This window comes from Myotis yumanensis, unplaced genomic scaffold (genome assembly GCF_028538775.1).
Source record: "Myotis yumanensis isolate MYYU_CA2020_CCGP unplaced genomic scaffold, mMyoYum1.0.hap1 SCAF_13, whole genome shotgun sequence".
In the NCBI taxonomy this organism is placed as follows: Eukaryota; Metazoa; Chordata; class Mammalia; order Chiroptera; family Vespertilionidae; genus Myotis; species Myotis yumanensis.
The window spans coordinates 16274202-16289720 of record NW_027223764.1 but is presented as its reverse complement, the minus strand read 5'-3'; the positions used below and the strand labels follow the sequence as shown (position 1 = coordinate 16289720).

General features: G+C 52.5%; 1 protein-coding gene across 2 annotated transcripts in view; it reads right to left on the bottom strand.

Moving 5' to 3' along the window:
* The window catches only part of SH3PXD2A (SH3 and PX domains 2A), a 209967-nt gene that overhangs the window by 127809 nt on the left and 66639 nt on the right, over nucleotides 1-15519 (bottom strand). For both annotated transcript variants that reach the window (XM_070432353.1, XM_070432354.1), the window contains exon 3: nucleotides 5090-5165. In XM_070432353.1, coding sequence (XP_070288454.1) covers nucleotides 5090-5165 — 76 coding nt within the window. The remainder of the gene's footprint in view (nucleotides 1-5089; nucleotides 5166-15519) is intronic.

Below are 15519 nucleotides of genomic sequence, written 5' to 3'. Positions count from 1 at the left end.
CAATTTGTAACAATGAAATTGGGGGTCACCACAACATGAGGAACTGTATTAAAGGGTCATGGCATTAAGAAGGTTGAGAACCACTGGTCTAGAACCTTTCAGAGACCTCATCACACACAGGACAAAGCCTCGCCCCTGAGAGTGGTCCGTGTGTCGAGGGCGCCGCTGGCCCTGTGTGGCAGCCACGCTGAAAGCTCGCTCAGCCTCCCACCAGGCTTGTCGCGGTGCAGAGGTCCAGCACTTTCTTCCTTTCTCTCCCCTGCCACACCCAGCTGCCCTCTTGCTCTCACCTCTCTCATACCTGGGCTCAGGTACCTGACCTGTCAGTCATCTACACTCGAGCATGAATTTACTGACAGCACCATTCCTAGGGCACAGCAGTGTGAGAGGATTTGACCCTGTAAAAGGATGGTTGGGTACCATGTACATAAACAATTTCTTGGGGGGGGGGGGGGCTGAGGGAGAGATGAGTAATGTCACCCAGACCCGAAATCACTGGAATCTTGGGATATTGACAACATGCAAGGGATTCCTGGTTGCTAGAATTTATCTAATTCACTTTTGTGCCACAGCAATTAACAAGAGTGACACCAGAATCCAGTACGCTAGAACGCAGTCCAGGGGCACGCTTTTCCGCACGTTAAATTAAATGGGCTGACTGAGACCTCGAAAAAGGTGCGTTTCTGCTTAAATCAGAGGCTTCTTGGGGAAGATACCCTAGCACACGCTCCATTCAGGGCTGAGGATTTGGGGTGGGTGTTTAGGAGGTTGATGCCCTTCCAGAAGTATCCCTGGATAAGGAACGCACAGAGCACGTTGTAATGAAGTGACCTGACTCTTTCCCTGGTCCGGAACCGTGGGATGACACGGGGCAGGGCTAGGGGGCCCAATCCCCACCTACTTCCAAAAGTAAACGGATCCTTGAGTGGCTGCCTCCTGCAAAGCTCATTATTCCCAGTGAGGCCTGGCAGCTCTGGAGCCGAGAACTGCGATGCTGTGATCCTGCTATCAGGAGACGGGGCCAGGGCTGCACAGCCTCCCCCACCGCTCAGCCTAGGTCAGCCATCTGAGTCATCAACTCTTCAGAAACTGCTTTCCAAGTGGCCACAGGCGAGGAAGGAGGAGCAAGAAGTGTGACTGGGGAGGAAATGCGGCGGGGAAAAGCTGAATCAACAGAGAGGGCAGGGAAAGGACACCCCACATTTGTGTCCCGCAGCAAAGCCACTGTCAAGGACAGGCAGGCTTGCAGTACGCCTCCCACTGTGCAGCTCACACAGCGCTGTCCATGTTTTAACTGCTTGGAATGTCCTCCTAAACCACAATCAACCCATTTGACAGATGAGAAGACTGACCCTGGAGGCTGTTTTATGGGGCCAGCATCGCACAACTTATGCACAGATGTGGAGCCGTCTTGTTCCTGGGCAGCCCCCTCACAACCCCACTTCATTGCTTATTGCTGTTCTTCAAACGCACACCCTCAGTCACTCTCAGGTCACTATCCTTGCTGCCTCCTCAGCCTGACACTCGGGGCCCTGATCTGCCCAGGCCTGGCTCAGTTCAGGTGTCACCTCTGCAAAAAGGCCTTTTTTTGCCCACCCGATCTCAGGTGCCCCGAGCCCAGCTACCTGTCGCTCCACTTGGTTATTTTACGTTCTGGAAGTTATCGCTATCGGATTTTGTTTGCTTTCTGCTCCCCACTGCAAGGTGAACTTCCTGAGAACAGCACCCCAGTCGAACCTGTTCTCAGTGACGTCATCAGTGACTGCAGCTGGGCCCGGCACAAAGCAAGTGCTCAGTAAACACCTTGGGCAGGAACGGACACGCTTCCACGTCGCGTTCAAGGCCGGCTGCCGACAGCCGCCCTGAGAACCGCCCGCCCCAGATTACAGAGCAAGAGAATGATTTGGGGGGTGGGGGCCGTCATTACGGCAAGAGAAGACCCAGCGTTTGCAGAGGAGGTCAGCGGAAGCCGCTTTGAAAACAGCACACGGTGCCTCTCAGGCCTATAATCTTGTCAATCTTTTCTAAACCCTGGCATTACCAGCAGACGCTATTTTTCTCTCTCCATCACGTAGGCCTGCCTTTTCCTACTGTCTGAGGTCATCAGTGGGGCTCAGAGACCTCTCAGGCCCTCTCCCTTGGGGGTGCAGTTACTGCCAGCTGCCTCCCTCAGCACTTCAGGGAGGGCAGCCTCAGGGGCATCTGGTGGAGACTCACAGAAATGCCTATCGCCCAGGGAGAAGGCCAGCTCTCCCCACACCATGGGCCAGCTCTAGCTAAAGACATCCCTTCCCCCTGTTTCCTTCTGCCCTGGAACAAACACCGGATCTGCTGCACAAGGCTCTGGGGGCAGGGAGAGGAAGGCCCTGGAGACCCTGCTAACAATTCCCCCAGCTCCCTCCTGCACTGTGGCTCCACACGGCCTCTCATGAAGGGGCTGGTGTGTAAACGGGTGAGCTGGCACAAGGGGCCCGAGCATGCCCGCTGTCTAAAAATACATGCCTCCAAGCACATAAGGTCACGAGGCTGCTTGCAGGCTGGCAGCATCTACCTTGATCATGGCTGTGGGCTCACTTTTCTTCCTAAGCTATCCAGTTTCTCCACTGACTCACCGACCCAGGAATACATACACCTATGGGTGGGACTGACTCGGCTATTCGGGTGAAGGGGCTTTCTGGAAGCTCAAGGGGCCCGTACCAGCCGGCCCAGGGACACAGATGGCTTGTGGAGGGAGGAAACCCCGCACAGCCTGGGCGGAGTGCGTTCACCCCTCTCTGCTCCGCTGCCTGGCTTCTGACGTCTCTGGGTCCCCGGTCGCAGTTGTTTGCTTTTTACATCAGCAGCTACACACTTTAGTTCACTCTGTAATGACCGTTTCCTCCCAGGGAGCCTCCGTGGGCTGGCAAACTCAGGATACACAGGAAATCGACTCCAATCCCAGGATGGGCAACAGGAGATGGATTTTCCACAATAGTCTTTTAAAACAAGGCAGAAAGTTCTCTGTAAACAGCAGGCTGCTCTGAGAGGCTGCTGACCCCATCATGCTGAGCCCGGTGTCCTAAAGAACTTCATTTCCACCCACAGAGCAGGAGGCCCCAGGAAGCACAAGGTACACTCGCTGTGAGATCACTCTCCCCGGCTCCCTTCCTTTCTGTATGTCTGTCAGCAGGGCTCTAACTGCCTTTTGCTCTGGATTATCTTTTCAAAGGTGTGTGCACAGCAAACAGCCTTAGACGACAGAGGCAGTGTCGTGCTCTGGCGTGCACAGCTCGCTTGCCTTTGCCTGGGGAGCCCGAGAGAGTGTCTTTCTCCATAGCAAAGAGGTAGGTTTGCTTACCCTCTGCTACAAGAGCTGTTAGGTAGGCTCCAGGCACTTCCCCTGTAAGGTAACCCTCTAGGTGGGCAGACATTCATCTGGGCCCCTTGAACTCCGGGGCAAGGAGAACTGGAGGCAGTGGGCCTTGGAAGCAATGGGGCAGCTGCATTTGTGCAGCACTTACTACAGGGCAGGCACTGTGCAAAGGGCTTTACATGAAATCTTTTCATCCCCACCACAATCCCATAAGAGTACCAATAAGGGAGGCCCCTGGTCGGGCAGCAACTGTCAGGTTATCCTCTCCTGGGGCAGCTGGTGCGGAGGGCAGCCCTGGCCCAGAAGTCAGAGATGAGAGTTCTGGTGCTGCTACACTTCCTGGCTGTGGAGCTTGTGTTAGTTTGTTAGTCTCCCTTGGCCTCAATTTCCTAGTCAGTAAAATGGGGATATACAACTTCACTGGGGGGATCCAATGAGTTAGCTACGTGGCTGTGCTGTGTAACATGCTAGGCACAGGTTAGGAGTGGGTTATAAATAAAGGCTTTTTTTTTAGATCCTACTAGAGGCCAGCTATACTTCTAAGCACTGAATGCTCCTTTTATCCTTACAACAGCCCCATGAGGTAGATATGATTATCGTCCCCTCTTTCCGGATGAGGAAACTGAGGCATAAAGAACACTGGACCACCAGAGCCAGAGTTTCCAGGGCAAAGCCAGGGTTTCCTGGGGCGAAGCCAGGCAACCTGACGCCAGAGACACTGGACTATATGGCAGCAGCAGGACGGAAGCGTGCGCTTCACCCCACCCTCCTACCCCACCCAGGCTTCCAGGTCAGCTCCAGGGCCCCCTCCTTCAGGGGTGCCTTCCTCAGTTCACAATGAGCTCCTGCTCCAATCAAAACTGGAACTCCACAGCACAGAGAGGGTCATATCCTGTCTTAACGGGCTCCCTAACTGGGGAGTGGGCCTTATCTCTCTCACTAGCTTGAGGATTCCTTACAGGCCAGAAACAAGACCAGATCTCCCCTGACCGACCAGGCCACCCCAGCCCCACCCGGGCACTTATTCCTGGGCCTGGCACAGGCTGAGCCCTTCATCAACACCCACGGGTGGAACAATAATGAGGTACTCTTTCCCTGGAGCCCTGGCTCCTCCTCATGCCCAGCACCAGGGCACCCACTGGCTCCATGTTGGTTCTGGGACACTTGTGACCATAGCATCCCAGCGGGGCTCTCAGGCCCCTGGTGGGCAGAGCACTGGACTCTACTGGAGCAACATCTATGGCCATTACAAACCCGGGAATTGGATGTTCCAAGTTCCCTCTCAGCAGCGCAGGGCCAGGCCGGGAACGAAGCCTCGCCTGGTGATATGCCTGGAGGATGGAGGGGATTAGACGGGAAGCTGCTCAATTTAAGGTTCTCTGTGGTGACCATGGGAGCCAGTGACAAGAGTTCAGCATGCAGTTTTTTATCCTTTCATAGGAGAACTTGATCTCTGTGTTTTTCTTAAAAAGGACCCAAAGTCCAAGAGCTTGAGAAACTCCTCAGAAGTTACATGACCCGGGGCCAGAGATGGCTCTGGGATGGTAGGAGAGGCCTCTGTGAGGACAGTGGGCCTTCAAAATCAGGGACTTCCAAGCCCCTGGGGACTGGCGAACATGCAGCTTCGCAGGCCTGCCCTGCCCAGAATTTCTGGCTTTGAAATCAGTCTTTTCTTGGCCTAAGGACTGCCCCTCCCCAGGTTGCCCCTATCCCTTCAGAGGGTCACTCAGAGCTTACCTGGGAGGAAGGGAATGATTCTCTGCTTGGGGTCCTTCTGTCCACCTTCGATGGGAAATTTATCCAAAAGCTGCATCTGAGAAGCCAGACAGAGGAAACAGGATTCAGAAGACTGGAACGGCCCTTAGCACCCCTCCCCCACTCCTTCCACTGCTCCAGAGCCCCACTGTCCTCACACGGATGAGTGACGCCTCAAATCTCTCATTTCACAGACGATTTCCAACCCACATGGGGCATGAGAGGGAGGAGGCCAGAGCTCTCTATGCATCAAAGGGGGTGTCTGAGCAATCTCAAGGAGGGATAGGGGCTTGGGGGGAGAGGGCCCGGGGGGGGGGGGGGGGGGGGGTGTCAGGAAATGCCCCTGAGTGAGGCCAGGGTAGGGCTCAGCAGGCTTTCGGGCCAGCCTGCAAGTGAGGTTTCCAGAGGCTTCTTTGGGCCCATTTTCTTTATGTCATATGCTGGGTAAGCCCTTAAGTCACCTGCCATCCCAAACCCTCCTGGGCCAGGAGAGGGGAAGGCCCCGCCTGATACTCCAGATAAACCCACCTTCCAGAACCTGCTCTGCGGAAACAGACCCCGATGCTATTTTGATTGCAAAACCAAAGCTGGCCCCTTGCCCCCAAGGCTGGAAGAACCCCCTCCTCCATTTCCTACCTTCCCACCCTGAGATCGCTGCTGTTTTTCCAGGGACAGACCCACTGGAAGAGTTTCCAGGGTTCTGGAGGAACAATGTTTTTTCTTCTGCTATTCTGGGCTGAAATTCTGTATAAACTGGAAAAACACACAGGAGACAGGATGGCCGCAGCGGCGTCCCCGTCCCCGGTGCATGTGGTTAATCTCCCTCCCGAGGCACGGGCAGGAGCGGAGAAGGGAGGGCTAGCTCGCCCTGCGGACCCAGCCCTGGGATCTGGGGCAGAACCCGGAGCTCCCTAGTTGACCCGCAGGCGCCTCATTGGTAAAATGAGGAAGATCAGTCACATGATACCTGAAGTCCATGCCTTACTTCAGATACTTACTGAGCATGTACTTGGGACACTGGGCACTAACAAAAGGGCAATAGAGAGAAATAAAGCCTCTGGCCTCAGAGAGTTAGCATTTTAGCGGAGGGAGACAAACAGTAAGCAAATAAACATGTGCTCTGTGGGGGGAAGGCGTGCTATGAAGACACATGAATTAGGATAAGGTGTTGACGGAGAACCTGGTTGCTACTTGATACGGGGCGGTGAGAAAGGCGTGTCAGGCGGCAGGTCAGCAGAGACCACAGGCCACGTGGGAGGGGAGGGCCCCAGGGATGTGCAGAGTGTGTCTAGGCTGGGGAAACAGGACGTGCAAAGGGCCTGAAAAGGCCAGCATGGCTGGAGTGGAGCGAGCGAGGGCCGAGGTATGGGCGACGAGACCCAAGAGGCAGGACAGGCCAGATCGTGAAGAGGAAGGCTCGATCGAGCTACAGGGTAGTGAATGGGCCACACAGTGGAAGCAGGTAGACCGGTTAGGATCCTGTTGATGGTGGCTTGGATCAAAGTGCTAGCACTAGAGGTGGTGAAAGTGGTCCTATGCTCGATGCCATGGGTGTGTGCACGAACACATATCCCTACCCATCCATCCATCCACTCCCTTACCCACCCACCCACCCATCCATCCAGCTCTCACAGGACCTTAGAATTCTCTCTTGCACAAGTCATTATCCAACATACACAGGCTATTTGGAGCCCACACGTGATGGGCGGGTCACTGTCGGATTCCATTCAAAACAAGACGGAGACTGCACCATTATTAATTTTCACTTCCCTGAACACAGACTGAAATTGAAGAAAAGCTGGCTCATGAATTTTCAAATCCTAATGTGGTAAGGCCATCTCTCAAAACTTACTAATTGCACCCTAGCTGGTTTGTCTCAGTGGATAGAGCATTGGTCTGCAGACTGAAGGTTTGATTCCGGTCAAGGGCACATGCCCAGGTTGCAGGCTCCATCCCCAGTAGGGGGTGTGCAGGAGGCAGCTGATCAGTGATTCTCTCTCATCATTGATGTTTCTCTCTCTCTCTCCCTCTCCCTTCCTCTCTGAAATCAATAAAAATACATATTTTTTTAAAAACTTACTAATTGCTTGCTACATGTAAATAGGGTCACTGCGCCATAATGGTATAAAGCTGTAGTTAGAACTTTAAAAATATGTTTTCATTGATTTTTAGAGAGAGGAAGGGAGAGATAGAGATAGAAACATTGATGAGAGAGGGAGGAACTTCACCAATCAGATGCCTCCTGCACATCTCCTACTGGGGAATCAAGCCTGCAACCCGGGCATGTGCCCTGACTGGGAATCAAACCGGCAACCTCTTGGTTCCTGGGTCGATGCTCAACTGCTGAGCCACACCCACTGGGCTGTAGTTAGGACTTTAAAAGATCAATACATTTTCCAAATAAATTCTACACAGAGTAGGACTCTGATTTTCTCCTCTTCCCATTTTCCTCACCCATATTCTATTTTGGAAATTTCATTTCTGTATCACATAAGAATTCATGCTCACTGAGGGGAAAAACTAGAAATTAGAGAAGCAGTGGTTAGTCCAAAAGCGAGTAAGAATCACTCAGAATCCTTCCCACTGCAAAAGCAACATTAATATTTTGAGATATATATATATATATATATTCCAGACATTCTTCCATGCCCAGAAATAAAATAAGCTCAGCACAATACCCTTACACCGTGTAATGAACATTTTCCCACGTCAGTGAATACTTCCATATCAGCCTTCTGATCTGTGACACGGAATTCACGGTTTGGAGGCCATGGTTTTGTTAGCTACTCCCCTAGTCTTGGACACTGAGGTTGTTTCTGACTTTTCACTACTCTATGTAATACTAGTGTATCTATGCACACTTCTTTACCACTTTTTCTATTTTTGTTTCAATTTGTTGAAATCTATGCATATTTACAGATGCCTTAAATATTTTCTGGAAGAAGACTGAGAAGCAGACGGCTAATGACTATGTGCAGGCCAGACCTGGGCCCCTGCACCATGGCTCCACAGACTTCCTGAGGGAGAGCCTGGAGACGACTGAAGAGAAAGGCAGGCCCAGCAACACGCCCTCTCAAACCACTTCACTCCTGAAAGGAGGTGGCCGGCTGGACCCAATAAGCTGGGGGACTTACCCGAGGTGGGGCTCAAAGGAGTGAGGCTACAGGAACTTTAAGTTTCCTATCGGCTCTGACACACCTCTGATCTCTGACTCCTAAATTCTTTTTCAGACCTGAGATTCTGAGATTCTCATGGACAGGGCATAGGGATGTGGTGCCAAGAGTGGGGGAGGGAGGGTGCCTGAGGGATTCAAGCATTCACTCCTTTCCTCCAAAAACATGTGCTGTGTACCTTCTAGAAGCTAGGTCCCCTGTAGGCGCTACACATAAGTTAAATCACAGTCTTGACACGAAGGAGCTCACGATCTAGATCTAGAGCAGGGATTCCCAGCCTCAACACTCATACAAAGCCTCTGCAGGCAAGTTAAAATGAGGATCTGGTCCTAGCTGGTGTTGCTCAGTGGATAGAGCGTTGGCCTGCGGACCCAAGGGCCCCAGGTTTGATTCTGGTCAAGGGCATGTACTGCCGTTGCAGGCTCCTCCCCAGCCTGGTCCCTGGTCGGGGCGCATGCAGAAGGCAACTAATCAATGGTTTCTCTCACATGGATGTTTCTCTCTCTTTCCCATTCTCTCTAAAAGATCAATGGAAAAATATCTTCGGGTGAGGATTAACAAACAAACAAATAAATAAAAGTAAAATGAGGATCTGATTCAGTAGGTCTGGGCAGGAGCCCGAGATCCTGCATTTCCACCAAGCTCACAGGTGATGCTATAACTGCTGGTCTGTGGGCCAAGTTTCAAAGACAGTAAAAGAAACACACAAAAGGACTGTGAAATACCTCATTAACAATTTGTGTATTGATTGCATGTTGGAATGATATTTTGGTTAAATGAAAAAATACTTTAGAAATGATTTTAGCTGCTTTACATTTTTAAGTGGCTACTAGAAAATTTAATTACATACGTGGCTCATGTTACATACGTGGCTACATTTCCATTTGGAGAGATTGCTGGAGAGCAAGATGGTTCTTTGAAGTCTGCCAATGCCTGAGTCACCTTGGGGGGGGGGGAGGGGTGGCTTCCTTGGCCCCACCCGGAAGTTTGTGAACCTTTACTCTGGTGCTAGAGACAGACAAGTAAGTTCTGGAGTGGCCGGGAATGGTGAGGACCTGAGAGCTGGAGGAGGAGGTCAGGGAGGGCTTCCTGGAGGAGGTAAAGTCAGCTTGGCAGAGTGACAGTTTTATTCCCTGTGCCTTTCCCACTAAAGAGCAGCCTGAATTCCCTCGATGGGTTCGTGTGCCTCTTGGAAGGCAAGGGTCATCTGATACCCCTGCAGCTTTGAGCTTTCCCTCAGAAGGCCTCTCGGAGGATGCTTTGCAGCTGGCCTCTCCTTCTTCTGTAACAGATTCTCCTCTTCCCCCACCTCTGATTTAAACTGGGCCCTCCTGGGCCACAACAAGCCCATCCGCTGAGAGTACTGGGTCAACAGAGCCATGGGTGCCCAGCTGGGCTGCTTCCCTCCACCCCTAGCTCTCAGGTGCTGAGCCTAGCCACACTGGTCACTAATCCCACCACCACTGCTGAGCCCAGAGCCTTGGTGTCTGCCCTCTCTGTCATCCCCTAGGCCCACCACTAACCAGCTGCCGGTGATATTCTCTTTGCTCACAGGTCACCTTTCAAAGAAAGCAAATCCCCTTGTTCAGACTCCAGAACAAACCACATAAAGGCGGCCCAGCTGAGTTTACTCAGTGTGGGGGGCTCGCAAAGCTGCACCGTTCAGAGGGGTGGGCGGTGGAATAAACATCTGGGGCCATGTTTGATATACAATTCAAACGTCACCCCACCCAGGGGGCCGGGCAGGCTGCAAAGTGGTTCTGTAAGCTGGTCGGTGCCCAATTTGCAGGGCTGAGTTCGAAAGATCAACCGCTCACATGAAAGGCGAAGGGGGGCTGCCTCATGCACAGGCCTGCCCAGGCCTTCCGTGAGGAGGAAGCCTGGGTGCGTGAGCAGCGAGGAAGGAAGGCTCCGCCCAGCAGAGACCTCTGCTGAGGCCACCTTTTCAGGCAGGAAGTGGAATCTCCTGTCACTCCAGCAAAGGCCTGACTCAGGCTGGAAGAAAAGCAGGGCCCTTTGCCAGGGCCCTTCTTACAGGGAGAGGCGTTCGGCTAATGGAGCCCTTTGCAACCACATCAGAGCCTCGTAGTGTGTGGAGGATGCCGGTCTGTTTATCTAAGGGGTGGATAGTGTGAGAGATATAGGACAGCCTGGCTCCGAGAGCTAGCCGCACCAGAGAAAGCTGACTCAGCAGCTCTTCTCAGGGCTGAACAGCAATAAACACTGGGGGGGAGGGAAGTGGGGGTGTGTGTGTGGGGGGGGGCAAGTCCAGCTGGGGTACATCTGTAACCCACAACAGACCAACTCCTCGCCCTTCCGAGAGGGTGGAGTTCCCAGCAACTCCAGCTTTGGGGCTCCAATCCTCCAGCCTCAATCCACTTTTTCCAGCTCAGGAACAGAGGGGACATTACTACAGATCCTGGTGGTACCTTGACCCAGAAAATCCCCTTACAAAGAGGCAAGGCCACCCAATCTCCCTGGGGACCATGAGACATGAAGGGAAACCTCTGAGTTTGTTTGTCCATTCTATTGGCTGAGGGCTCACCAGACCATGTGAGGGAGACAGTGTGGGCATGAGGCAGCATGGCCGCTGCTCAGAAAGTTCCCAGGATAAGGAGAGTTTGAGGATGAATGGACAGGAGAGATATAGACTTTCTTGGAAAAACCATTACAACTTTCAGGGAACAGGCCTGACACTCCAGGTATCCCCGAGACAGCAGCCAAATCCCTTTCCAATTAAGTCATCACCTATGACATTCTATGCGTTGTATGAGTACAGTTCAGAGTGTAAGTCGTGGTCCATGATGGTGAGAGCTAGGGCACAAGGATTGACCTAGTCATATTGGATGAGTGTCAGCCTGCTGAGAGGCATAAAAAGCCATGCTCAGAGGTTGAGCATCAACCTATGAACCTGGAGGTCGATTCCCAGTCGCGGGCACATGCCCACGTTGTGGGCTGGATCCCCGGTGTGGGGCAGGCAGGAGGCAGCAGATCAGTGATTCTCTCTCATCATTGATGTTTCTATCTCTCTCTCCCTCTCCCTTCTTCTCTGAGATCAATAAATACAAGTTTTTTTTTAAAAAAACCAACCAAACAAAAAAGCCACGCAGTGAGAGTTCAGGAAAGGGCAAGATCAGTGTGTCTGGGGTGAGCAGAGCAGCCTTCTCAGATGAGGACACAGTAGAGCTAGGCCTTGAAGAAAGGATAACAGAAGAAGGAAGATGGCTTTCCAGAGGGAGCCATGGGGGATACAATAGCTCAGCAGTGGGAGGGTCAGGGCTGCGAGAGGAAGCAGTCAGCTGGAAGTGAAGGGACTTGTTCATGAATTCCATGACATGCTGCTGTGTGTTAGAGAAAGTGATGGGATCCAGGGTGGAGGCTCTCGATAATTTATTCCAGGGATCCTGGGATGACCACATGGTTGGCATCAGAGCTGGATAAGGACAGATACCCACAGGCGGAAGTAGGTAACCCTAAAGCACCACTGGAAACGGGACAAGATGGAGAAAGAGTCACTTCCAGAACTCATCTGGCGGGCAGTCGGCATGTGGTTGGAGTCTGATGGGTGGGGGGTGAGATGGCAGGTGAGATGCCCCAGGTGCCTATTCGAGTAGTAACACTCACTAACCTGCTGTCACAGCAGCTGGGTCTGGAGACTTGGTTATCTGCTTTGCTGTCTGAGATGAGTCTATCAACAACATTAAGCGAGGAGTGTGTGTGTATGTGTGTATTCCCTCTGTGTTAACTTGCCAGGGCCGTCGTAACAAAGTACCACAACTGAGTGGCTTAAACAACAGAAATGTCCTGTCTCAGTCCTGGAAGCTAGGAGTGCAAGATCAAGGTGTTGGCAGGGTTGGGTCCTTCTGAGGGCTGTGCAGGAGGATCTGTTCTATGTCTGTAACAGATTCTCATGGTTTGTTGGCAATCTCTGGTGTCTCTTGGCTTGTAGAAGCATCACCTCTATCGCTGTCCTCATCTTCACATGGTGTTCTCCCTGTGTGCATGTCTGTGTCCAATTCCCCCTTTTTTATAAGGACATCAGTCATTAGATTAGGGGCCCACCCTACCCCAGTATGACCTCATGGTAACTAATTACATCTGCAACAACCCTATTTCCAAATAAGGTCACATTCTGAGGTCCTGGGCATGAGGACTTCACCATACCGATTTGGGGACACACACAAGACTTCAACCTATAACACCGATGCACATTAAAACAAGCCCATTAAAAGAGAAAATACTTGCCCATATTCTACTACCAAAAGCCGCTTCCTGAACTCACAGTGGTGCCTTTGGAACATTTTGGAAAATGTGAATAACAACGATAGTCGGCTCTGGATTCAAATCAGTTTCCTCAGCTGTAAAATGGGGACAGTGCTAGAACCTGCCTGACAGGGTGGGTGGAAGGATTCAGTGAGATAATGCGTGTAAAGTGCTTGGCACAGCGCGTGGCACAGACGAAGTGCCCCATAAACGTTAGCTATTATTATCATTACTGTCATCATCATCTTGTTATGCACCAGGCTGCATCCCTGATGCCAGGGAAAGTGCTTGGGAAGCCACAGCCCCGAGGTCAGAGAGGCAGTAGGGAGACCACGAGGGGAAGATGAGTCTGAGCGGTGTCTTGGCCAGGCCTGGCCTGGCTATGAGGGCCCCCAGGGGAGCTGCCCAGCTGGTGTGCGTGGGCAGGGCTTGGGGAGGAGGCTTCTGGTCCTTCCAGCAGCCCATCAGGTGGGTGGGAGCTGGCTGGGATGTGTTTCATATTAATGTACTGGGGCCTCACACTCCCAGGGAGATGCATGCAGAGCAAAGAAAGCCAAGATGTGCAGGGAACTTCCTCAAGCCTGGAAGGTGCCCTACCCAGTGGCTACATGTCTCCCTTGGAAACTACCAGTGGTCTCATTCCATGCTCCCCCACCACCACCACCACCATGCTGATCCACAGCCTCAGAGAAGCAATAGTCAATGGGAGTGGAGAGGAAGGTTCCAGCTCCAGAAAATCTGCAAAGATTTTCTGAGGCAAGCGACTTGGCCTCTTTGGGCAGCAGTGGCCTCATCTGATCCAAGGAGAAGACACATGAGAAAGTGCTTCCAAATGCCAGATGCAATTACTCCTGTCTAACTTCTCTGAGCCTCAGTCTACTCATCTGTGAAATAGGGGGCGGGGGGGATCCCCCAAGCTTATTTTCTCCTTCCTGGGGTCTAAAGAGAAGTCGAAAGGGAAACTGTGTATGTAAAGCACTTTAACACATGCCAGGCCTGGAGGACACCACCGGGAGCAGATGCCTCGCTTCGCACTGCTTCACCACTGCTTTAGTACTCTCGTGAGTGATGGAATGCTTGAACCGTGAGGTCAGAATTCCAGCTTATTCCTTCCTAGCTACATGATCTTGGCCAAGTCACTTAACCTCTCTGGGACCCAGCTGTTTCATCTGTAAGGTGGGGGTGAGTAAACACAGCCACCCCATGGGGTGTGTGGAATAAATGAGATAACACAGGTGAGCACGGTGCTTGGCCTACTCTAAGTGCTTGATGAATGGAGTCACCTCTTTGAAGGTGAGGAGAGTCCAGTGGTACCTTCCTGTCTCTGGTGCTCTCCTGCAGCCCTTCCGGCTTTTGGAGTCAGGTCAGCCCGGCCTTCACTGTCAATGGCTGAGAGGACTTCAGGGTCCCTCGCCTGTAATTCCACAGCCTTTACTGTTTTAAGGTTCTTGATCTTTGTTCTAGCACGAGATCGCTCATGTGCCCCTTGGCCAGGAGGGGTAGGGCATGATGCCAGGGCAGCCCACCATCTGGAAAGCTAGTGGCCAATGGGGCTGGATCCGAGATCCTGGATTCAGTCAGCTCTGCCTGGCTTTGGGGAGAACAGGTAGAGCCTCCCTTGAACTCACAGAGACTAGAATGTTTCCTGGGGCTGGAGCTATACCCCAATCCCCCTCAACTTAGCCCCCGGCTGCTTGCTGACCCCTCGTTCCTCTCATCCCCAGGAAGGCACAAAGCTGGAGGAGCTGGAAGCTGGGGCAGGAGAGTGAGTGCTGGGCAGAGTGAAGGGCAGGGCTAGAGGGGTCATCTGAAACCGAAGGAAGAGCTTGGGGACTTCCTCCTCTGGCAATAGGAGCCCCTCGAGGACACTGATCAGGAGTGACCCTGTGCAAGTGGAATTCTAAGAAGATAAATCTGCCCAGAACATAAGATGGAACAATGGTGAAAGAGACATCTGTGTGTGGGACAGATCGCCAGAAAGATGCTGGCACCAGCCCAGGGTGTCGGTGGTGACACTCCCCGACAGAGAAATAGGCCAAGCTAAGATGAGTCTGCTGGTGTGTGTGTGTGTGTGTGTGTGTGTGTGTGTGTGTGCATGCACACAGATGCGTGCTTTCTGGCAGGGTGCTAGCTGAAGTCACCGTGTTCCCTCCTAGGTTCCCAGTCCTCCCTTAGCCTCACCAAAGACCCCCACAGTTTCTAAACCCCCACCCCGAAAGCTGCCTGACAATTTCCTCTTCCATATGGACCTCCAAGGCCCATTGACAAAGAGCACGCGGCCAGAGAAAGGTGGAGAGGGAACAAAGGAGACCGGCCCTCCACCTTTATTTCCAGCTAAGCCACACCCCCAGCCCCACTGTCTCTTGATTCCTCTGTCTTGATTGTTCCTGCAAAAGGCCCAGAACCATGGTCCCCAAAGTGCCCTAGCCACCACGGGATCAAATTCAGGCCAAAGTTTGGGACAAAGCTATCCCATTCTTGGCAGAGATGAGTACAAGACAGACCCTCGGTGTCCCGGGCCCAGGCTGCCATCCGGGGCAGTGAGATTGCAGGGCTGGTCCCCAGCGCGCTCCCCTGACACGGCATTCTCTTGGACAGAGCCAAGTGGGACACTTCTAACCGACAATCCAACATCCTTGCCTTCCTCCATCCCCTTTCCCAACATCTCCTTTCCCTCACTTTCTCTCGATTCCAAATGGCTCAGGGTGCTTTCAGGCCCTATCCTCAACCCTCCTCCCACCCCCTCAAAATCTTGTGCAAAAGGAAAACAACAAAAGAACAGGCTAAATAAGAAAGCTGGGGTCACAGGCAGAGTCCAGCCCTCCCCTGTGGCCTTGCCCTGTCCATATGGAAACCTCTCTTCCCAGGAGTTCGCCTCTCCTCTGCTTGGCAGTGACCTGCAGCTGCTGATCAGCACCAACAATGGCTGGGACATCCTAAAGCTCAGGAACGGGTGCTGAAAGCTTCCTCAAAGAT